This window comes from Microchirus variegatus, assembly GCF_963457635.1.
Source record: "Microchirus variegatus genome assembly, chromosome: 1".
Classification (NCBI taxonomy): Eukaryota; Metazoa; Chordata; class Actinopteri; order Pleuronectiformes; family Soleidae; genus Microchirus; species Microchirus variegatus.
The window spans coordinates 9,181,113-9,207,091 of record NC_139802.1 but is presented as its reverse complement, the minus strand read 5'-3'; the positions used below and the strand labels follow the sequence as shown (position 1 = coordinate 9,207,091).

The following is a 25,979-nucleotide window of genomic DNA, read 5'->3' as shown; positions in this document are numbered from 1 at the left end:
CTGACTATTTAATAAGCTAATACTTAATAGAGGATTTCTCATATTGACACGGCACAAAAAGATGTTCAGTATTAGTCATCGTCAGTGCCTGTCAGTGATATTCCTACCCTAAAGCCCTGAAACATAGAACTTAAGTGGCACCGAGACAGATTATCAGAGCAGCAGCAGCCAAGTCCAATAGGTCAAAAATGGGGAAATTAAAGCAAAAAACTATACTTTTTGGCCTGTATAGAATAATTAAAGCCTTGCTACATCAGTTTCAGCAAGGAAAGTGCATCTATAAAGAGGTTGTGCCCTGTAACTGCTTAAAGTAACTGTTTAAAGAATGTAATTATATATAAAATGCATTATAGCATTTGACATCATGTTCCTATTCCAATGCACTCCCTATTTAGAGTAGACGTGTGCTTTGTAGTATAGGACAAACCAGGATTCTGTTTCTCTCCCCTCACACTGATGTTACCCACGAAGGAACGTGACACACGAGCAACAAATGGTCAACACTTACTAGTGTTTGTGTATGACGGCGTTGAAGAGTTTGCCATCCCTCCAGCTGGTGGAGAAGTTGTCGCAGCGGATGCCCTGGTAGCCGTCAGTCATCCTCTGAGACCAGAGCAGCAGCTTCTCCTTGGCCGTCATGTCTTCTGACTGGCCGTTCACCTGGATGTCTGAGATCTGAGACCACACGTATGGACAGAGTGTGAGCAAAGAGCGGGACAGACAATCTGTAGCATGTACACCAAGGAAATGTGAAAGAAACTAGTCGATTAGTGGAAACCAAAAGATGTCATTTAAAGTGAATTTCTTGACACCAAAGATTAATTATACAACCAATTTAATACCATTATGATTTCTTGACTTCTTTCGGAGGAGCTGTGTATAAGTGAGCTGTGTGCTTATGAAGTTATTGGCAGACAATATGCAGCAGTAAGCAGCAGTATTTCTGTCTGGGAAAACACTGCTGTGGTTGTGGCATGAGGATTATATGTGGGAAAGATGAGTCACAGGCACTGGGTTTTTCTATTTTGTATGCAAGCAAATGTGTGCTCTTGTGTGTGTGTTTGTGTGCACGAGTACACTTTCTCTTCCTCCCATTTGAATTCAGCCTGTCAGCTCTTGGTGAGCACAGGAAATGCAGAAGCTGACCAGAGAGTATGGGGTGAGGCTTGTGAATGAAGCATGTCAACAATTTTCTTCAAAGTGGCCTGACACACCCCTTGTCCCCTTGGGAGTCGTATGGATTTTATTTCCGGTCTTTATTTGAGATATCCTTACTCATTTAATTCTTTCATTCGATTCATTTTGAGAGCATTTTAAGTAATGCTCTTCCTCAAATCCCTCTCCCTTTTTCTCAAATATATCCCTGCTGATGTTCTTTGATTCTAACCAACGTTGTTTGTTGCCACATTAAATTCATCAAATTAATTTAGGGTAATCCAATTTCAGGATGAGTGGGAAACTCTACACTCACCTTTGTTATCTCTGACTCACCATCATGCCCTACTCCTCTCTATTCTAAAGGAGTATAAAGACATTGAATAGGATCTTCACCAGGTCACCTAACCAAACTACACCATTCTTTGCTTTGTTTCCCCACACTGTATCTGAACATGAATCACGCAATAATAGTGGGAGAGGCTGGGCCTAGCGTCTGCCTGGTGACTCTTGGCATATGGGGATGTGGTTGTGAGTGTTGCATGTCAACATGATCTCCATTTGGTCTGACTCACCCTTCCCTAGGGAGTCAAGGTGGAGTTCCTTTCCTGTCTTTATTCAAGAGTGTGCACTTTCATTTTGAGAGCATTTTCTTTTTCATTTTTCTTCCAGATTCGGTAATTCCTGCCCCTTGTTTTCTCAAACAGAGCTTTGCTACGTGTGCACTCAGATAAGCTGTTGCTGCACAATGTACTGCAAACCCAAAATGAACGGTCACACACTTCTAAAGATAGGAAACAAACTCAGAGTGACTCATACTTACGGGTTCGGGACACTTGCCGGTGCTCAATTTCTTTATACTGTCATATCTGACACTCGAGGCTGTTAGTGTATTAAGATGTTATGATTCTAACACCTCTAGGAGCACAAGTCAAAATGATCCACCCATGATTAGAAAACGTCTTTTATAAGAAGAATTTTCGAAGAGCAGAGTCCACCGTGATCGTTCCAAGGAGACGTGAAATGGCAGCTGACAGGATCAGATCCCAGAGACAGGTATAAAGGGATAAATAAATAATGAAACACAACACTGACAGAGGAGGAGACCTGGAAGTGGAGGATGATGGTCCATATTAACCCCAGGGTCAGCTTCGGGTTTCCATCTGCTATGTCATCATTTCTGATGTTCACCAGCTTGACCTGAGGAAACAAAACGATTCCAGCTTCACCTAAACCCATACAATCTCATTTATCAGGTCATTATTTGAGGTTTCATTTCATAAGTCATACCTGCCGGTGTTTGAGGAAGTCCAGTGCTATCTGTACATTCTGCAGTTTGTGGAATCGCATTCGGCCTTTCTCTCTGGGCTGTGGAGGACAGAGGAGAGATCAAGAGGTGCCTAGTGAGACTTTAAAGGCGGAGATCAAGTAGTCATAGATGATCCATGTAACATCCTCGTGATGGTGTTGGCAGGGGGGGAGCATTCAAACACAACTGGAGAAAATAATTAAGGGAAATTAGGGGAAAACACAATTTTACAAACAATAAAAATGAATTGGAGACTCTCAGATAAAAAATGATAAAAAAGATTTACAATATTCTTGGGAAATAAATTGAAATAATAAGACATTTCTTTTCCAAAATGATGGTACGTCTTAGGTTTAGTCCTGTGAGAATTTGATGAGTTCATTAAACAGTTTATTATTGTAAACAGCAAGATTAGTTGTATAAAGCCAAATTAATTCAGATCAATAGAGCAAACAACATAAAGAGGAAATGTACATGCTGTGTATATATATATATAATATTTATATATTGTTTATGTGCAGCAGCAATATGGTGAAAAGCAAGCCTGTCAGTGAGGAAAAAAAAACAAGGAGGCTTGCAAAACAAATACCTCAACAGCACAGGTGAATCGTCAAAGAAATAATAGGATGACAATTATAAGTTACCACTCACCAACCGAACGCTCCTGACCATGTCTCTCTCCCTCGCCTAGCCCCCGGCAAGAGCGGGGGGGAGGCGAAGGTCAGACAGCAAAGAGGAGAACACACAGACGACGGTAAAAGGGAGGCAAACGGAGGCGAGAGAGAGAGGAAGAGGAAAGAAGATGCATAGATCAGAAAGGAGTACAGTGCACACCGGTCAAAGTGAGGTTTATGTATTAAGGCTATGGAGGCATTCAGATGATGTGCAGAGCTGGAGCGACGGGAGAGAGAGAGAGAGAGCGATGATCGTTCAGATCTGAGCCATGATTCTGATGTGTAATAAAAATGAATCAAATATGGTGCTCTACACACAGCAAAAGAGATCACAGACTAGAGAGCTCTTAGATCTTTGTTAAGCAAAGTTCAGCTCAGGCTGAGCCTCTGACTGTAATCTTGACGGTGATTAGTGAAGATTTATTGCCACACAATGAGATCACATTCCAGGTTAACTTCAGATAAGTGCAACTTATGTAACAGGTCAGGATTAGAGGTCGGTAAACAGCATGGTGATACTTACTAGTGTATCCCCGGACAGGACCTCCAACAGAGAGATCAGGTTATGTCCATCTCGAAGGTCTTCGTACAGGTCTGTCACATGTCGCTGTGCCTGCCAGGAAAAACAAAACCAAGAAGCAGATGTCACAAACATTCAAGATGAGGTTATATTACTTAGCACTTATCTTAAGACACCAGAGTTATTCAGACCAGTCACCCCTCTCTTTTTGAGTAGAATTGCTCTTTTGCAGCTGTCAACTAGAGGATTTTGGCACAGCCTGCTGGTGCATTCTATGACAGCCAAAGCATAAAATCTGCGTTTGACTTCTGCATCAAATATGGCTGTCTTAAAGTCATTGTGCTACAATTTATGTAGACAGAATGCTGCGCAGTTATTGTGAAAAGAATTGGCGTTGCAACCTACTTAAACACAACTTGGTGACACTTCGAACCAAATTAGGCGTCAAAAAAATGCAGGCTAAATTACAGGTTTTTATTTCAGGACCTTAAATTACAAGTGTCTGTTGTAAGATGCACTTTGTGTTGGTGTTCTAAATCAGTTATCCAGCTGTGTTACATAAGTTTTCAGTTCACGGGGTTCTCTGCACCAGTACAATTCTACACAGGTTAAGAATGCATAGCCGTGAGCAAGCCAAGCCTGACTCATACTCCAGTTGACATCCAGGACATGACAAGTGATAGATGGGACTAAAATCAGTAAAACAATCAGATCAATGAAGTGACAAAGGTGGTGAATGCAAAATCTGCTCAAAGCAGAGACATATTTATTTTAATGATTTGATTCTTGTGGTTTCATTAACTCATTAACTGACATTAACTAGCAGGAAGGTGTTGTGAGACAGGACAGGAGGAGAGGGTTGGAGGAACAGTTTCCATGCAAGTCAAACACTGATAAAACATGCGGCGCCGTTTAGTGCGGCTGCTGCTAGAAAATGGCGGTACCTACCTCTGCCCTCCGATGCTGTATGAAGGCGGATGATGGATGGGTGGGATGAGTAATGGAGAAGTGGAAAGAATGAAAGAAGAGGATAAGAGCAGCAATTAATGAATGTGAAGATAAGCACAAGGATTAGGATGGAATGGAGTATTGGATTATTTGACGACAAGTGTGATGACAAAAGGCAGAAACACTAAAGTGGCTTTCTTTTTTCTTTTTTTTTAGTATACCTGTCAAGAATCAGTACTGTTCTGTGTGTGTTTGGTCATGTGAGGGGAGGAGAAGGTAGAGGCCACGGCCCTCGAATGGAATGAGAGCTAATTTCCTCTTGCAAGTCCCAACAGTGACTTATTTATGTTGGCACGTACAGTATTTTCGACATTAGTTAGTCCAACATTTCATGCACACTTTCCTGCATGCAGAGTGAAGATGAGCACTGCCTGAAGGTAACAAAATAGTGACCACTAGAGGTCACTGTCTACACAATGGAAAGACTTCTACTGGCATGTTGTGGAATTGATGGGTTTGTTGCACATAGTGTAATTTTATGTCAGACATTGACTTATGCTTGTGTAGTTCTCACAATTGTATTCTTTAAAACAGATCCTGCACTCTGTCTCCTCAACAACCTTCTATTGCCAGTCCTCAATCACTACATATAGAAGAGGCTGTGGCTTTGCTGCACACAGTAAGCCCTCAGTGTTACAGCAGCAGAGAAGTGGGTAATAAAACTACAAATTGCACTCTCCCAGTCAAAGAGAGCAGCTCTGTAAACACTTCAAGGTGAAAATCATTAGTGCTCACATGGCTTCAGACCAGTCCCTCCTCATTGTCTGGGGAAGAGGGTGCTTAACATACCTACAGGTTTACGTCATGTTTACATCACCCTGAAGTCTGAAGGCCCTAATTTCATTGATACGTATAATCTGAGAACTAATTGCAGCAGTTGTATTTTTTAATCTCATGATTTGTAGTTTTTAGATAGGTACTTGGTAGGAAACAGATTTCTGCTGCGTAGCGGTACGATTTCTCTGTCTCGCACAATATAAAAAGATTTAGAGAGCAGGGGAAACCACTCTTAACGGCTCCATGTGGCTGCACCCAACCCATTGTTTGCCCCTGTCAAGCCAACCATTAAGTCATTAAACTAGTTTAACGTCAGTTTAACTTTAAAGGAGCACTCTTTAAATTCAGACTCGGTGTTAACATTTTCCCTGTCAAATGGGTCTACTACTTACAGAAGAAAGAAATCTATAAAAGCTAGAATTCATATTTTGAAAAAAAAGATTGGGATGAAGGGATTTCTGGTCTATTTTCTGCATGAAATGGAATTTAAATGATTGCTTTATTTAATTGTATTATTCAAAAATGTTTTCCATCACAGCCTGGTACTGTCACAGTGTGAGGTTTCCCTAGTATGATTTAAGTTCAATTTGAAAACAAACTCTAACGCTCAGATTATGCAAGGCATGATGAGAACAACTGTGGTTGGTGTGATTACTTGTGCAGCATTCCTGCATCAGCACACGCCTCTCAGTTTGAGACGGGAATGAATGCAGGTAGCCGCTGTTTTGACCCGGGAGAGTCTGTGCAGCACATGTGCTACCGTCAGCCTTAACCACCATGAGCTCTTGGCTGAGACTAGAATTTGCCTTTTTAGACGGAGCAAAGTGAGTCCAGATGTCGACGACTCACAATTCACAATGAACACTCAAGAGAAACAAGAGCGAGGAACTCCCCTATACGCTCTCATGCAGCGGTAGCCGAATATGTTAGCGCTGCACATCCATGGAAAGGAAAACACTCTTTGTGCTTTTTCCTCTTGTTCCATTTGTGGAGGGGGAAAAAAACATGAATGGCTCTGTGTCTGTGGAGTGAATATACAAATAATGTGGAAGCACTTAATGTCATGAGGCTATAAAAGTGTTGCTGCCAATGGGAGTTTTCTGGAAGAAAGGTGGCACAAGCAGGGCTATTTTTACTGCTTTGTAGGCAGAGTGCATTGTGTTGCGTGGTCATTTTTCACCCCTAATGGGGAACTCATGAGTGACTAGAATGGCCTGTTTGACTTTACCCTCATCCTGACCTGTTTACCTCCTTGAATGTGAGAAGCAAGCATTGGAGGCCTTTTCAGGGCTTCGCTTTAGAACAAACCGTGAGTGGACAAGTGCTGACGGACGGCTCATGCAGTCTCTGAGCTGACGACAGACGGGACTGCTGGTGAGCTTCACCATCATGTGAAACAATAGGTGACGTATTGCTAATGTATGTTTATGCGAGTGTGGGGCTGGGTGTAATTTCTGGAGAGACACTTTCAATGCACAGGTGAGGGATGGATTGCTTTTTACATAATGGTAGCCAGCTGTCTCCTAAAAAAAGTTGCACATCCTGGACCTCTGGGAGCTTGAAAGCCTAACTCCATGTTGTACAGTGAGCTCCTGATCCACTAACTCCTAAATCTACATCTTCTCCCTCTTGAATATTGTTTTGACTGCTATTCTTAGTATTAAACATGAGGCACACATGGAGCGTCTTGCCAAAAGAAACTCCAAATAAGCACAACTGTAATTACTGCATAGCCCCTGTATTTAATGCTAATGTATAGATCAATCACCTCTGTTGACACATGTACTGAGAACTCAAAATAGAATGTTGTGGTTGACTTTTGTGGACCACAAACAGGAACGTACACCTTTTCCAATTCTCTGTGGTTGTCAAGAAAGCAGGTAATTGCATGTTGGGAAAGCAAAAATTGTGCAAACTTATTAGCGGAGCTCTGTTTATTCTGCAGCACATGTACATTGACTGTAAGAAAATGAACCTGAAACACGACACTGAGGGCATGTGAAGGCAAGATAGTGAGCATCGATGCACCTTTTGAGTGCAATAAAAGAAGAGGCTAAGTATCGCAGGTTGAGGACAGGCCCTTACCTTTATCAAGTGCTTATTCACCCATTTTGTGAAGGTCTTCTTCTGTACTCGATCTCGTTCATCTGCAGGACAGAGAAAAAGGCAGCTGTTAGCGACATGCAAAGGGTAAGCAAATATTTGTGTACATTTAAGAAGTTAAATATGCAGTAGCTTCATTGAAAGTGGAAAATAAAAACAGGTGTTTTTTTTGTGACGGACAATTCACGCAGCAAACCCAGTTCCATGTTTCCTTTTTTATAAAAGCAGTAAACAAAAAGATACCAGACTTGGTTCAGTTCTGTAGGATACACAGGATTTATCACTGGGTGGAAAAACACCACCTGGCTGTGCATGCCTGCATCTGACACAGACTGTTGGCAGATGCAACACCCATTGTCTGGGAGACTAAGCACTTGGAAGGCCGTGTCTCACTCCAACACCTCTGCCACCTGTGCTCTTCGACAAAGGAATAAAGGATTCCATGACAAAAGCAACATGTAGTGTCAAAACACTCGGCATGATCACCGCAAGACGTGGCATAACTATTAGAGAGAGCAATTCCCCAACAAGAGACAACAAGCTCTTGGTGAAGGAACACGCCTACTGAGACAACAAACCCGCATACCTACTGCGATGTGTCCCTATTGGCGTCCAAGGCGAAAAAAACCATGAGGTGTGTCACGGGAACATTTAATGTAGACACAGTAGACGGATTGATGACTTTCCAGTTCTCTGATGTGAACTGATCGCAAAGTTGCGGTTTGTGGAGCACGCATTTTAAATTCACCGTCGCTGACTCACGCACGCCGTTTAATAATGAACCACGGATGAAAACACAAAGCTCTCGCCCCTTATCAGTTTGAAGGGTATGATTTAACTTTTTACTGTACAGTGACACACCCAGCGACGGAAAAGCAAAGGGCAGTGATTCAGCTTGGACATAAAATAGGCACCCACCGGCTATGTTTGTTTTTCTCAGGAAGAGGGTGTCAGCAATAACTTCTGCAATTAGGAATACATTTCCTTGGAAACCTTATACGGACACCAACAAACCTTTACCCTCCTAATTTATCATTTAAACCAATAGGGACTGAGCCTCACTTTGTGACCTCTATGTTCCATTTCCTGTTGAGGGGGTAGATGTCACACAGTGGAACCCCGATGACTGCTTAAACACGCATGAATGCGCACACACTGGGATGATTCACAGACTTCCTTGCAGACTAAAAGCAGTTTCCCATGAAAGCGGGAGTCTCCACGTTCTCATGTTCACACTCAACACAAACGCAAAAACTCGCACAGATACAGAGAGGTGTGGTGTTTATGGTCCACAAATGCCCGTAAGCTGATAGCAGGACAGGAAAGAAGTGTAAATGCAGTTTTTCATACTCCACTACTTTACAGCGGAGACATTTGTTTTTTTTGTAATGCAGGAGAAACAATACAATTTAAATTCTACTTTCATTTCAGTGAAGAAACTTAATATTTATATATATGCATGCTACATAAATACTGAGAATGGGCTTTTGCTGCCAGTTATAACATGAGTATCCTCCTTTAAGTGACTGTGTTGGCAAACACTGGACACTTCACTCCACACAGAAACACAGCAGGTCTGTCATTTTAAATCATGTTATAAAGCTTCAGATTAAGTCCCGACACTCAACGTGCAGGCAGACGACTTTACTGATATACATTACAAAGTCTTGCCATAAAAGTCTCCAGGCTCTTGCAGCCAAAAGTCTACAAACTCAATGTTGTCCAATGCTCAAATTACATTAAATGCTTCCTGGAAGAGCACTTCATTGTTGCCCTGCAGCTTCTCACACACATGGTATACGAACTAGGTTGTAATTAAGGTTTGCAATTAAGCTCGTCTCCATTCAACGCTGCTGTACTAGTACCTTTCCTGCCGTCTGTAGCCTTCAGCATCCCTTGGTAATAACCATCTTCTGTGTGCATCCTCTCTCTGCCCATGCTGTCAGAGGAGAAATTCCTGTACCTCTGCTGCGGGGACGTCATTGTCACGGCTTGACAGCACACAAAACAGTGTAATCCTGATGATACAAGCTTCCTTGGTTGTTTCCCCCTTTTCTGCTTTCCGCTCGTCTATCTGTCCCTCTGACCCTCGGTTTGTCCCCGAGTATGCAGTCCTGTGGCTACAGCTCAGCGCGTCACCAAACCTATGATTCCCTCCCTTCTTGCCTCTCTATCTCCTCACTCCCTCATCGGGTTCGGCTCTGCCCTTCTTTTCCTTTCCCTTTTCTTTTTTTTTTTTTTTCCTCTTACCCTATTCCTTTCATTAAAAATATGCTGCCTGTGGGCTATGAAGTCTGGGCCTGTCCATGTGTGTGTGTGATGTGCGAGAATGTATTTAGTGGGTGCCGGTGTGTGTGTGTGTGTGTGTGTGTGTGTGTGTGTGGAAGACATAGTGGGTTGAGCTCTGAACACACCCCTTCCTCTTGGAGTGTGGGACGAGGTAGGTGAAGGAGAGGCGGGGAAGGATGAGGTGTGGTAACTTGCATGTACAATCACTTAATCACTTCATTTGCGCAAGACAACGCGCGGACAAGCACACGCATACTGACTCAATAAAAAAATGTAAAAACATAAAAGTTAGTGCTTCATAATGTATTAAACAGCATTTAATGAATAATTTACAATGCACACCCAGGATGTTAGATAAGACTATCCTGTAAGAGCCTAAAAAGGTAAAAGGCTGTACAGATTCACACACATACACACAGGTACATACACGTCTCATTGTTAATCATCACAGCATTCCTCAGGCATTTCTCATTAAGAATTACTAACTAATGAAAAAAATAAATAAAAAAGATAGTTTTGGGAAGGGCAGCTCTCTACAGTAGATATCTGGCCACACCCAGACCATCACTGATTTTTCTGAGAAATACCACAGCTTGAAATTCATGTTTGAGTGCACACCATACATAGGTGAATGGCAATTTTAATAAATCATTCAGCTGTAATGAAAAAAAAAAAATAAATCAATGTTTCACACTGAAAACCTCAAGACCACATTGTTGAGTTCTGTTAGGTCTTGTCTCTTAAGCTCTCGATGGTGTTTTTACTTGAGCTCAAACACTTTTTGCAGCCACATTTACCTTTTTCTCAGCCTATTAATACATTTTCTGCTTTGTGTTGTTTAATCCAAATTAATTACTTTAATTTAATTGAATATGACTTCTCTCTTTCTAGGGTTCCCCACTAGGTTTTTTCTAGGTTTACTGACTGATCTGTTCTGAACTGTACAACACTGCACACCATTCACATTACGTGACACTTTTTTTTTATTAATCAGTATTTATTGAAAGCCTTTTGATTTATTTTAAATTTGTGGATACTGCTGGGATTTGTATTAAGTATCTATCTGATTTGGATGCTCCTGATGCAACCCTCCCATATATCCTGGCTTAAGACACCGGCAACCTTTCAGCACAAGCCAAGTTACCTTAACCTTTAAATAAAAATGCTCTGATGTATCTTGATGAGCAGTGAGTAAAGACTCAGGAGAATCAGCCGGCAACATAACTGTAAAGTTTGCTGTGGCTTATAAATAAGACACCACAGTGACAAAGTAGTGGCATAAGTGAGTGCATTTCTTTGCTCCTCCTCCTTTTATGGACGAAGTATGGCTTTAAAATTACTTATTACTTCGTGTCACTCTGCACATTCTAGTCTGACAGCCTGTATTTAATAACAGTTTATCAAAGGTATATTTTCATGTTTCTCCATAATGGTCCCACATACCACTAATATATCCTGGCTGCTTAGCCTGAGGGCAGGAGGTTGGGCATCATTCCCTAATTCAGTCATGCCGCTCCAGCCCCAGGAGGTGGCTCGGGGTTTGCCACTTTCCCCCCACCCCGACTGACACCAGTTTATCAGGCATCTAAAAGCACTTTTTCTTCCAGAGTACAGGGTTTTGAAAACCACCTGTATGAACACGCAGGTAGTTAATGTGTCAGTGTAAATGTGCTCTAGCGTGTGTGTGTGTGTGTGTGTGTGTGCATGTTGACTCATTTGAGCCACGTTAGCAAGTTTGGAGACACACCTTTGTAGTTCCGTACAGTGTCTCGGCAAGCAAAGGAATTAGGGAGTGGTATGAGGGAAGGCAATTAAAAGAGGAAAAGGTGTCATACATAATATTCATTCTTTTATACTTTTAGAGGCTTAAACTAACTATAATACGATGTTTGGCTTCAATGAATGAGAAAGTTCAAGCAATTATGCTTAGATTTGAGCATCATTCCCTGATGTAGAATGGAATAAACAAGCATATATGGTTATGTTTTATATATTATGTTATAAGACGTGTGGCATCTGAGATGCAGAGGCAAGTCGAGATGGTAAACTGAGAACTCCAGTGATGTACCAACACCCACGGTATCTGAGCTGCATCTCTCACCCACATGGGATACACTAGCAGGAAACCCCAAATGTGAACAGCCATAGGATGCAAGAAAGTGTGGAACATCTTAGTCATCAGACCTTTCCTCCAAAAAGGAGGCATATCATTAAGGTCTCAACATGCTTATTACTTTTCTCCCTCATCTGGCTTCATCAAAACCAGATGGGAGCACTATAGGGCTTTTTATATGAGCAGGGAGAGTGTGTGTGTGTGTGTGTGTGGGTGTGTGTGTGTGGAGGGGGTATTTTCTTTCTCAATGATAAGCTTGAGGTTTGAGCTGTTGTTTATGATGACAGGGATGATTTGCCGCATTATGAAGCAAAGCAGACACTTCGCTGCATCTAAAAGCAGAGAGAACACAGATTGAGGTCACATTGTGCATGGATCGGCCTGTGTGTTATTCATTGTGGAAATGATGCCAGCTACTGCACGGATGAAAGGTCCTTTTTGTCAGCCGCAAATGTAAAAAAACATTCTGCTGCGTTACATTTTGAGTGCACCATCCTGGTGCTTATTGCCCCACTTGACAGAGTTTACACACTCAAAATAGAGCAAGAGTGGAAGCATGTCAATGCAGACACGACATCTGACTTGGAGAGAATGGAGTGACAATTGCTGTTGCATGCTGCGTCGATTTAGCCCCACAACCACCTGTTGACATGCTGGGTATAAACAGAGAAAGTCAGTATGCAGGTGAATTAAACAGTTTAATCATGTTTAATTCAGGAGGTCAGTTCGGATCGGCATGTTTGGCTTCAAAAGAAACATTTCAAGGATTAGGATCTAATCATATTATTATTATCCGTGCTGAAAGTGCATGTTTGTGTTGTCATTACGAGCGTGTTAGCGTTCTGCTTAGACTAATGCCGAGGGTAAATACAGTCCTGCAGTGTGGCTAGAGCGGCTGTGGCCGCAGGCTCCTCTTCGCTGTGTTGCCAAACAGTCAATTGCCTCATTGTGAAAATGATGTGGAGTAATAGTCACACACAAATCTGTCCACTGACACAATGAGAGAGTTCGTGTCAGTGGTTCTGAAGACTATATTCCAGGAAATGATTTGTATCAGAGAGAGAGTGAGAGAATGATGGTTTTGTCCGTTACAACTGGAGTCTGTGATTTTCATCGACAAGATTGCAGGCCGAGAATTTACAGGATATTTAATGGTCGTAAAGCCTTAAGCAATTAGTGTAATGTGGACTCTGTCCTTTACAATCAATGTGTGAATACTAAACAAACGTAAAGTTACATAAGCTGACGCAGGACATCATAACTGCATCATTGTATATGATGGACAATGACATTTTAAGTTGTTGAGGGCTACAAATGTGGATTAATGAGACTCCTAACGAATGCAAACAAATCAGAAATGAATGGAATTCTAACAGATTAGGTTTCCTCTCCTCTATTTCCACCCCTTTTTTTTATCATCACTACTCAACCGCCCGCCTGTTTTTTCCTCAATCAATGAGGTTTACTGCAGTAACTGGCCATCGCAGCTCAGGGGGAAAGGAATGCTGATAAAACTAGGAGCAGTTCTAAACACACCCAAGATTACCAACTCAATGAAGAGGAGGAGGAGACGGGAGGAGAAGAAGGAGAGGCAGGGCAAGGTAGCTGAATCATAGCACAGACGAGATCCAATTTCATATGTATGAGAAATTAAAAATTAAAACAACAACACACAGGAGGCTAAATGTCTTAATGCTCACTCTAATCACAGGGATGCTTTTGTTTTCATTGCTTTGCCGTGATGCATTATACAGTTTCAATTCAATTCAATTCAATTCAATTTCAACAGTGATCTGCAGCCGTACGGCCCACTGTAGCTGAGCTGTAGACGTCAAAATTAGATCTGACGATGAAGCTGAAAACCCAATTTAACTCGGACTCAACGAGCCACGGCAGCTGGAGTTTTAAATAAAGCTCAGTGCCCGAGTGGCAAGAGTGTCTGTGGAAAAAATCCCACATCTGAGGATTGTTCATGTTTAATTTGCCGATGTCTAATGGGGACACAAATAAATGAGGAAGTTGAACTGACACAGCGGAGTATATTTAAAAGGGAATGTGGCTCCCTCTGCAGGTGAGAGCAGTGAGATGACTCAAAGAAAGTGCAGTGCAGAGAAACACTTGCATGCAGTCAACTGTAAAGTGAGTGTGTAATTAAAAAGGCAAAAGTTATTAGGATGCGAGTGCTGAGGTGGTTTTTCTCAGTGGTTTTCTAAATATAAAGTGTAGGTCAAGAACAGGACTGTGATTGGATCACGGTTTTTAATTATCATATGGAAAATGGCTGTTTCAAAGCTATAAATCTAGCTCTGCCAAGACTAAGGCTTTGGTTACGACCAACAACTTTTCCCTGCTTCATTTCACAGTGAATTAAACTCACTTTTCTTTTTTTCTTTGTCACTCATTACTGTGCTGTTTACTACTGATGTTATTCTCTTTTTGGATGTGTACAAAAACAAATAAATACATCAGATAAACGCCTATACTAACGCCTTAGGCTATAAAATATTTGCTAAATAACCAGAGAAAAGCAGAGAAAAATGGCAATTATTTAAAATTAAGGCTGCAAGTACCAGTGAAACTGCAATCCACTGCTTACTTCATGAGTTCTTCTACCTACTATGCCTTTAAGTTCTGTCCTAGCAACAATCCAAACTTATATTTTATTCAATTCAGAGAAGTTTAAGTATAAAAAAGTCATCTTTATGACTAAGTCTGAATCACAGTGTGTACAGAATAGGTTTCTGTGTTTCCCTGGCGATCTATTAATCAGTTACTATTGCATGCGGTATTTCCATACTCTATCTGAGCCTCGGCAGTTTCCAAACACCCACGAAAATGTGGAAAAAAGGGGAACATGAGGGACGTTTCTATGACAACGGGTATAAAAACGACAACACCATGTGCTTCAGCGGTAGCTGTGGCTGACTCTTACTCACAGACGACGTATTTTTAGACACAAAGAAGAAGGATTCTCCACAGACTGAAAGACGGACGTAGAAAGGAAAACACCATCCTTCACCCACCTCACTCCACTGTAACTGTAACTGAAGGCAAAGCAATAACACTGCTTGGCCACTAGATGGTGGAAGAATACAATCATGCCTGATGACATGCCATGTGGATTTTGCAACTGAGGCACTGTGCAATCAGACTTTTAAAACAAAACATCAGTGAAAGTGGACTAATTAAGCGATTTAACTTTAGTCAATTATTCATATTATATACGTAAGATCCACTTATTTAACAAGAGGTTCTGTAGTAACATATTATTATGTTATTAAATGTGTTTTTTTCAGGAGTTGGTTGTTTAGGCAACTAGACGAGATTTCCCCTCCCATCCAAGACGCTTCTGTAACACAAATTACAGGTTGCCGTGATAAATTACATTTGAGACGTTGTAAACGCAGTAGATAATTATATGTGAGGCATTGATCTTCAGGTATAGGGTAATATTCCATTTACAGCCTCACACTATCATTGCGGTAGTATAGACACATCTACTACATTTACCCATTTATTTCAGCAGGACATTATTATAAGATTTTACTTTTTTACAGTAACCCAAAAACAATCATCTATCAATTGTAATCTCTAGTAAATCTAGTGTTTTTTTTTTATTTGACACGGTATAGTATCATCAGGCACACTTTCAATGCAGCGCTTCCTTCCATCATAATGCAGGTGTGTCAAGGTAGTTGAGGATGGTCTTAACATATGCATTGCGTGAGATAATTACTTATTTTACTACAGATTTCATTGCTACAGCAGGAGCTGGAGGCAAAAATAGCTGCACATGTCCAGTCTCTCATGACTCAGTAGTAACAACCACATGCTTTGCTGTAAACACCACATACTTGTCTTTACCCACTCCACACGTCTCCACTCACCTGCACAACACATTTTACTGTACAGATATTTCAACCTTTATTCATAAGACCTCATTCCATTCAAATAATTCCCTGTCTTGTATTTCCACAATGAAGCCATGACAGTTCGGATGTGCACTATAAGATCCACTGGTGACCCTGCGCTCCGGACACACCGGTGTCAGCTGGTATAAGGAGACTTAAAAAAAGAAACAGGAACCACTTTTTGGAAGATGAAAGCCGGACAGTTTTCTCTGGCCCTCCATTTATGGACAAAACAGAAGGTAGCAAACCGGTAATCCCACTTCATTTGCGTATCATCGTTCATCGCAGACTTTTTGATCTTTCATTCATTTAAGGCATGAGTACCATGTTACTAGATCCACAAAGAAGGACCACTTTGCTAATGAATGCACAGTAATATACAAAACTCAACCTGAGTGCACTGTCCTTATGTGAATACACATCATCGTTGCTTGACATTTTGTCCCGAGGAGGTGTCACTGTTGTCAACAACAGACACTAGTTTTCGTAAATTTAGAGTATTCATTTTAGAGGTCAGAGATTAATGGTTTAATGTCTGTTCAAACGAAGGAGTACATTTCAGCTGACACTCAGCCACCCACACCCACACACACACCTACCGTCACCTGTCAACTTCAGGGCATAATGATTTAAGACGGGGCACAGCTGAGCAGTTCCTTCAGGTCACATTTAAAAGGGAAAGTGACCTATAGATGTCGTGTTCTCTTTTTACAGCACTCTGACCCCTGACATAGGAAGCTCTCCGATGTGTCACGTACTACACTGGCCGTAAACACTGACAGAGCAGCATTTTATTCATTAATTTTTATCGATCGAAACTATTGTTGCCGACCCCAGAAATGAAGACGCCTTACTGGTGAAATGTCTTCAAAAACAAATCCAGTTGCCTTTATCTGCACTCTTGAAGATCTGAAATAAACTTACTCAACACATGTATACTCATATGAAAAGTAAGTGGATTAAAAAAAGCACTTTATAGCAACATTTTCTATGATAACCACCTAACACATTCATAATTATTGATCAATCCAATAATCTTTAACTCCATCCACAGGTAACAAAATGTACTTTCAATGGGGCCAGACTGCTTCTACAGCACGTTTCCAGAGTTTTTACTGAGCTTCCTCCAGCTTTGTTACTGTTGTAGCAAAGCATATTTCTTTCTCCATGACCTCTGAGGAAAGAAGCTGAACTCAAATAAACAGTGTCAAGAAAAACGAGAAAAAGAAGTGACATGCAACCCTTATAGCCACATGTTTTCAATTTTACATGTGCTGCATACAAAGGCCTTAGCCATAAACTTTAGGTAAACTGCTGATGTCACTGTTTACTATATGGACCGTATGGAACATATGGAGTGCCAAGAAGAAAATGGATGGATATTTCACGTCCCAGAGGTACATGAATGTACATTAACATGAGCTCTATATGAAAAGCCTACATGTGTTCCATGTGGATTTTTGTTACTTGCTATTGTAACAGCAGAACTGGATCCAAAAGAACTTGACGGGTTTCTCAGGGAGCCTCTGAGACAGAAGTCCACTGTTTATGTTATGACTCATGCCTACTGGTTCAGCAGAGGCACAGGCAATTTAGACTAATGGAAACAAATACACACACACACACACACACACACTCACTCATATAATGGCGTACAGTAAGGGGAAGCTCTGGAGTGGAATTCTGATTGTGGCTGTTTCCAGGAAGAACACTGGCCTTTCCACAAACGTGGCCAAAGCCACAGTCAGAACCAAACCACAGTGGCCCACACAGCCCAACAAGCATCTCCAAATCTTTTGCATCAAATTCGTTTTGCATCAACAAAAGTGGCAACCGGTCATGAATATGAACCATGTTGCAACCAGGCACATACAAGCAGTCCATCACACTGGTGTCCATGTGCTTTGCTGTATGTTCCTCTAAATGGGATCATCATTTACAAACTGTACATCATGTTCTAGTGAAGACCATTAAACTCTAGTGATTAAGACCATAAATTCCCCTGGAAAATGGTTTATGACATCATAAATCAAGTGAGAAGTAGGCTCATTCTTCCACAAACTTCCGTGCAAACTGACTTCTTTTTTCACCCGCTTTAGCTAATCCAATTTTTGTTCCTGGTTGGCTACTTTGGTCAAACCTTATGCAAAAACCAGACAGGAAGCTACACTTTCACAGCATTGTAAAACAAATCCATTCATTCATTTTCTACCGCTTTATCCTCCACATGAGGGTCGTGGGGCCAATCCCAGCTGACATGGGCCAAAATTACAATTCTTAGCCTAGCTCCTGTAAAACAAAGACAGAGCATGAGCCTTTTATAGCTAAAAGAGACACCTGTTTTGAGCTCTGTGCCTTAGAATAACAGTAATAAACATTCTTTACTGACCAATTATTCCTAAAAAAAGAATGTAACTTCCTATCAACAGGTGGCTCAAAAAAGACGAGCACATTTATCAGTGAACACAAATGCCTTGCTCCACAGTATCTACAGTCTGACCAGGCCACGCCCCATTTCCTCATGATCTGGGTTTGGTTTGGAGAGAATGTTAAAATCCATGTTCCCACCTCAGCATGTGCCGCACACACGACACTTAATCTACAGCCTACAGTGTTTTCCGACATAGATAAAATCCCCATGGTCTCAGTGCTGTCATAAGTGACAGGTCAAGCTGAGGAGCAAGTGAATGAACTGTGAGCTGTCATCGGGCAGAAATGACAGCAGTGGACGAGGGGAACAGTTAAGACCAGAAATCCCCATGAAGAGCACATAAGCAGGGGCAGCAGCTGCATTTAAGTCTGAGGCATTTAAATAAATTATAGGAGCATGCAGGACATTCATATCTGTGTCACGGAAACAGTTAATGTGTATTTAAAAAAAATACATTTTAATCTTAGGATATAGTTCCAATTGGTTGCTCTAGATTTTCCTACAGGACTCTTTTTATCTTTACAAATATCTAAGGTGTCCAAGGTTATGCTTTCATTAGAGGATAATCTTGAGGAAATCTTTACACATGAATTAGTTTTTTCATGCTTAGTGCTGGTTCTAGATTAGATTATGTTAAAGAGTTAAAATTCAACTCCTGATAACAATTACAGTTAACCCTGAATACACTGTAGAGACGATAGCATCATGAACATTTGCACATTTCCTGGCAATTCATCCACATATGCAAATGTGCTGCAACTGACACGAGAGCGCGTGAGGCTAAAAAAGACAAAGTGAGGGACTAAGAACCTCCAGTGTTTATTACAAAACATCACAGGATCAGACGGCTTACAGTTTATCTGCTGTATTAGAGGGCACAGTCTGCTGGGATTTCTTTGTGTAGCGTACCGATGTATTATTTCTTCAGCGTAAATCCAGGATGAAGTCATCACGGTGTTGCATATTGAACACGCACGTGTATTCATGGCTATTGTATTTGGGCATCTGCTGTTTAAAATGGCTTTCAGCTGGTTCAGAGCCAAGCTTTGCCTCAGACCTGGCATCTGTACTAGGTCAGTGCCGTGATACTGTCAATCTTACAAAGTGTGTTAGCACAAGTAAGATGAGAAGAGACACTGGGTCACCCTCAAGCAACAACACACACACACACACACACACACACACACACACACACACACACACACACACACACACACACACACACACACACACACACACACACACACACACACACACACACACACACACACACACACACACACACACACACACACACACACACACACACACACACACACACACACACACACACACACACACACACAAAAATCTTTCAAGTTTGGGAGGGACCTGACAGAGCCATTGTTCTTCATCCATCTCAAACAATAGGAAAATATTAACGCTCAACTGGGTGGAGTCTGCACTGGTTGATATCTTTGCACAATCGCTGTAGCATGAGCCAAATCAAAGGCATTCCCACGAACATCACTAGAAGGCCTGGTGGCTTCTTCAACCTATCACGTAGCACGACAACTGACAGCTTCAGCATTTACACATGAACGTGACTAATGCAGAGGGTAAACATGGCACATTTGAAGCTATGGGTAAGTAATATGAACTATTCAGGTCAGTGTTTAGTATAGTTAGCACATGTAAGCCACAAGACAAACAGACATTAATGACAAGCCAACAGGTTAAATTCCTGTTCGACAGGCAGACGAAGATAAGCAGCAGACACAACCCACTGCTTTATGACTGCAAGTAGTAGGTGTTACTCTCCTTGCTTTTTCTAAACCTAATCTGCAGCTCATTTACCTCGCCATTTGTGTTTTCGCAAGTGCCAAAATATAATCAAAGAGACAAAGTGCCCCAAAACCACCAGGGTGGGGGAGAGTAGGTGCTGGGGCTTAAAGGCATTTGTTAGGCCAGAGAGACATAAGGTAGAGGAGATTAGGGGATGATGATTCTGGGCCACTGCGACAGGTGGGACTTCTCTCTGAGGGGAGGTGTGGGACAGCATGAGCGTGCGGGGGCATGCATGGCAGCAGGGACATTTTAAAAAAAGGACGCCCTGGGCAGGAATTCCTGCTGTTTTCCCCACCCGACGGCTATTACTGAAAGTCTTATTCTGGTCAGCTTTTCCTGATTGTTCAGCTGTTTTCTGACCTTACTGTTACAAGCCGGACTTTACTGCACTTATGTACTATACTGTCTAGGGTTAGCGGCATGGGCTGTTTTACAATGCTTTGCAGCTCCAACTGAAACTTTATTTTGTTTTTTCCTCACATCCCAAAATACAAGACCAAATAATACTATCAATACTTCCATATCCAAATAAAGGTGACTACTATTTCCAAGTGTTGCCCACCACAGGTGTTTTCCTTCTTATCTGGTGACCCGTTGTGACTAATTTCATCTCATTTAAATAGCGACTTTATGGTATCTGGCGTGAAGATGGTCTTAGTAAGTGTATTCCTATCAGATAACAGAAATGAGCCAAGCCCAATAAAGCAGTGACAGCCATTAATATTCCTATAACCAGTCCAGCCCGTTTCTTATTTGTTTATTCTGCCTTGCAAGGACTTCAAAATCTCTATTGAATATGTTTTTTATCGTATCAAATCAAATTACTAAGCTGATGGCACAAGAACTAAAACTGTAATGCAAACCACAATTTGCTTCATTTTGACAAATAACATTACATTGACATTGTACAGACCAATGACAATTCTGCTTTCAGAGCACTCTGTTCATCCATGACACACACACTTTTTTTTGAATAAAATGCACTCTTTACAAGTTGCCCCCACTTGTTGACAGTCGTCAGATGTCAGACAGGAAAGACACCTCTTTTAGGTGACAAGGGGTGGGTCAAAGGGAAATGACATTTCCCCCAATGCCCTCACCCACTTCAATCCACATGCCATCAAATAAAGGAAAATACAGGACACAGCCAAACTCAGTCATAACTCAAGTCAGTCATACTGTGGACTGGGTTAAATATGGAACACAATCTGTGCTGCAGTGGCCGTTGGTTAAATGTGAACGTGCGTGACTGTCTGTGTTGTGTTTGAGTGAGTATGTGTGCGCTCCCCAACTGGGAGCGCGACAAGAGCCCACACGGTGGGTTTGCCAAAAAAACCTGACAAGGAGCCAGGCAGACAAACACAGTTAGACATCGACAGACAGACACACACACCACAGCAAACCCCACTCTGTAGACCTACCAGGTATGATCTTCATTTAAGAGACGGTACAGGGAGGAAGATGAGAATGAGGGCGAAGGAGAAGAGAGCTGGACAGAGGGGGAATGAGGAGGACGGGAGAGGGTCCTGTTTGTTTGCTCTGGACTGCCTCGTTTCTCCCCTGGGTTGAATTTTGACAGGCTGCGCCTGCTGCTTGGATCTGTCAGCCAGCTCTCCCTTGGCAAAGGGAGGAGGGACAACAAGCAGGGGCGAGGGGCTCAAGGGGCCCGGGGAGGGTGTGGGTGACTAGAAGTGGTGGGGAGGGCAGGAGCTGAAAGGTTATAAATATCCACCAGAGCCAGATGATCACACACAGTCACAGTTAGAAACTGATAGAAGTGCTCTGGTGGGCCACTTGGCCGCACTCGTCCCTAGAGACATCCCCTCATCACAGACACAAGCAGACCCCCCCCCCCTCTCTCTTTGATGATGGTGCTGGTAGGTTTATTCTCTGGCATTATGTCACATCTCTCAGTCAGAAAACAGGTCTCCTGTTTCTGAATCCTCTGAGCTACAACATGATTTACACTTGCTATTTTCATCATTTCATCCACACTCAGAAAAGCTGACTCATCCCCCAATACACCAGATGAAGCAAGGTTTGCTAAATGATGATTAAACATCTTATATATAATCTTTTTTAATGGTCACTCGAACATTTTAATACTGTTGTCGTTTGAATGTCATCTGATTGTACTGGATCCAATATGACACCAGCTAAAATGAGATGCTTACTCAATTTATTAACTTCTAATAAGATGGGCTTAACTGGATATTCTCATTGGTATTATGGAAAAAGTACAGGTGAGAACATAAAGTAGACATAAATAGGAATGAAGTGATTTAATCTGAAAACTGAGAACCCACCCTGATGAGATATTTACTCAAATCCAATTGCCTCAAACTAAACGTCCATCACCAAATACAAAATGAGTGATGACTGCAGCTTCCACTTTGCATCCCCTATTGGTTTAGGGATAACGACAATGCACAACATTCTCTAAATATAGTAACTTTGAATATATATACACACGGCTTCATCAACTGTTGTGCTGACAACTGGCTCCATTTCTTGGTAATGCTAAAAGCCATTCCACTCCGTGTCTGGAGAGCACGCAACATGGACTGTATGGATGGACATGATATGTGAAATTAAGACAGCCATACTGAGAAACCATGGGGAGGATTTACAGAGGAATGCAGCAGGGAAAACCTCCTTGTGCATCCTGCCTCCATGAACCTTTCCACTCAACAGGCACCTCATGCACACATCATTCATGTCAGAACACACAGCCCAAAAGGTATTCAAAGCTCGTGTCCACAGAGGAATACTCCCACTAGCACAATCTACTCCTAAATACTGCAGAAGCTCCATTTTGTAAACAATGTTTTTTTTAAAAGTAATCTTGATTTAGTAGGTGGTAAAGTGTCTCTTGAGAAATTATGCCATAATAAAGGTGAAAACCGAAAGGCTAAACACTTGAAATAACTTTAAAATGAGGATAAATACACCCTACCAAATATTGAAACGCTGGAAGCTTTAAAATAATAACAACAAAAATACTCAAAACTACAAAATTGAATTCAGAGCCTGCAATAAAAGCCAAAGTGTGCCTTGGGAAATGACTAATGTCATAACCATGCTGGCCAAACTCTCAATGTGTTCCACATGTTATCAGTCGTTCTGTTCCCAGGGTTTGGTCGACAATTATAGAGTTTCTTTTCCATCTTCATTCAAGAATTTGTGCATTTTTTTAATTTTGAGTGAATCATTTGCAGACTTTAGAATGGGTTCCATGCCCTGCAACATTGCAAATGTGCTGTGCACCTGCTCAACGCTGTGAGAACAAAACTGTTATTAAGCAAATATACTTGTTGCTTCACAAATGTCCATATCTTTAAATTCTAGTCTGTTTCCACGTGCTCAAAGTGCTGCTGTACACTCCCAAAACGTATGCTACCACATTTTGTGCTCATGGTCTTGGAATTTTTTTAATGACTTTAAAAATTCCCCTACCAATAGAATGGAACATCGGACAACGACCAATGAAAGTTCCTCACTTCCTCACTGTGGGTGTGTCCATTTCTTCTAAGTTTGCGCTTTATGGGCGGTAACTGCAGAACCTGATTTGGTGGATCAGTTGCCAGTATGGAATGTAATTTATTACAGTAACAGTGTTGTGATTTTCTTCACATTCACACGCCATGTTTATGGCATGAAGGTACATAAATTAACTGTTTTCTTATTAATGCCTACTACTTGTTTTTTACTTGACCGTCATCTAGTCAACTCACAGCTTTACTGTTTGTTAAATGTGTATCTTATTCAGCATTCATTGAAATTCCAATAAACAAAAACAACAAAAAAATAAAGGATGCTGTAAGTAAAGCAATCACATGAGTGATATTTCACTGTTGGACGTCATATGTGTCACATGGGTTCTGGACTGTTACATTGATGTTCAGCGTTTGCTAATTATATTTTAACAGGCAGACATTAAATCTGATATCAAACACGGCAGTCGCCAACATGGCAATACAAACTGCCAACTAAACTGTATCTGTTAGAAGATCAGAGTCAAGTGGATTATGGGAAAGGGTTTTGCTTTGGTTGCTCATTACACTGTGTCATGACCGACTTGTCTTCGTCGCCAAAGACAAGTTTTGAACTGTTTACTTGGAGATGACAACTGCAGTCATACTGTGTTTATTGTGAAAAGGTTTCTTTGACGTGAGTCAGTTGATACTTAAGGTCTGACACATGACAGTGAAAAACTAGAAGTGATTTCACAAGTGGAGGGAGCAGTAAAAGATAGGACATGCAAGGTTGTTTGTTTACTCGGCGCAAAACACTACTGGTGGACGGCAGCAGAAGCAACAGCAACGGCAGATTTTTCAGCAGCCAACTCACAACACAAGCCATTGATTGAAATCATAACTTCTGAACATCTAGTCTGTTCGCAAATTCTTTTCTTTCTCTACTCAAAAAGGTCAGACTCGTAATTCAAGCCCTCAGACTTGAGAATGGTCAGAGTGAGTCATGACATCAAAATGATGTGCCACCATAATGAAAGGCACAGAGCTGCAGCATATACTGTAGCTGTTCATTTAGCCAATCACGCAAGAATGCACAGGCACGATTTCAGAGATCAAATCATGGAGGACCTCAGTGGTATGTCTGGGACGGGCTTTAGTCTAATTTGCCCTGGTGCCACGTGTGGGCATTGTTTAAAAAGCTTCTCAACCATGTCCAGGTCTTTGGCATCTGTCATTCAACAACCAAAAAATCCAAAAAGTCACAAAATCTCAAAGTAGATCAAAGGCAACATCCATGTGCAAGTTAGTTTTTCACATACTTTCCCTTACTTCTCTGTTCCAAGCCAGTGATTAATAACAGAAAACCAGAAAGTGTAGCAGCTTAAAAGTACTTCTCAACTAAGACTGCTGCACAGCTATTTAATTAGGTAACATGCCATGAATACCACACTCTGTGAAATAACAGCAATAAAACACAATAACTGTAAATACCAGTTTGAACGAACACTGCTCATCGCTTTGTACAACCCGCCTCACGCAAAGCTTCAAAATCATAGTTTTTTGTCTATGGTGTGATCTGAAAAACACATTTTTTTGAGTTGTATCCAAACACATTGATCGACTGTTGCATTGGAGCATTGTGTCAATGTAAAAGATGCCAGTGGTGGAAAATGGACAGCAGATGTCAGCAGTGGGTCAGCAAATACTGTGGTCTTTAGATGGCACTGCTGTGTCCTTATCTGCTAACTTGCATATGTTGTTGTAGCATATATGTGTGTGAGTCATACTCACACTTTAATCTCACTGAAAAAGAGGCTTGTTTTTTCAAATGAGAGTCACAGATTGTGTAAAGGAATGAAGGTTGCAAATTCAATCCAGATATGCTGTCACATGTGAAACCAAACAAACACACCCATAGAGTTGTGAGCAAGCTTTTCCAACTTTCTGACTCTGTCCATTGCTCACACCCACAACAGACAACACCCATGTGAATTCCCTGCTATAAACCCTGACAGGGATTAGAGAAATGAGCATGTTAGCCAAAATAACAACTTTTTTTTTTCACTTGGCAAAATTGTGAAATATTTGCATTCATCCAAAATTTGAAGTCACATGAACATGCTTAGGCATCATGATTTAATGTGAGTAATGCCAGTTTCACTTCAACAGCACCAACCACAGCATCACATGGTACCCTTTTTTCCTGGACATTTTACAACTGTTATTTTCCAGATCCAGCACAGAAACACTGCATTCAGTGCTGCATACACATTGCCTACATAACTCAGATATCCTACGCATACCATCACATCATGGTATGCTAGGGACTTGCTTATCTCACATAGTCTGGAGAAAAGAACAACCACAGAAGATGAACTGATGCCAA

At 41.4% G+C, this 25,979-nt stretch overlaps 1 protein-coding gene across 13 annotated transcripts in view; it reads right to left on the bottom strand.

Annotated features, from left to right (window-relative positions):
* LOC310925336 (plectin-like) overlaps window positions 1–25,979 on the bottom strand; it is a 99,820-nt gene that overhangs the window by 31,062 nt on the left and 42,779 nt on the right. For 5 of the 13 annotated variants that reach the window (XM_083887272.1, XM_083887268.1, XM_083887261.1 and 2 more), the window contains exons 2-7: window positions 7,529–7,590; window positions 4,607–4,621; window positions 3,662–3,751; window positions 2,446–2,523; window positions 2,263–2,355; window positions 509–675 (exon numbers count right to left, since the gene is read on the bottom strand). In XM_083887272.1, the coding sequence (XP_083743398.1) occupies window positions 509–675; window positions 2,263–2,355; window positions 2,446–2,523; window positions 3,662–3,751; window positions 4,607–4,621; window positions 7,529–7,590 (505 nt within the window). Of the gene's footprint in view, window positions 1–508; window positions 676–2,262; window positions 2,356–2,445; window positions 2,524–3,661; window positions 3,752–4,606; window positions 4,622–7,528; window positions 7,591–9,411; window positions 9,821–21,538; window positions 21,710–25,979 lie in introns of those variants that run through there. The other 8 variants (XM_083887262.1, XM_083887269.1, XM_083887267.1 and 5 more) reach the window with 5 other exon arrangements.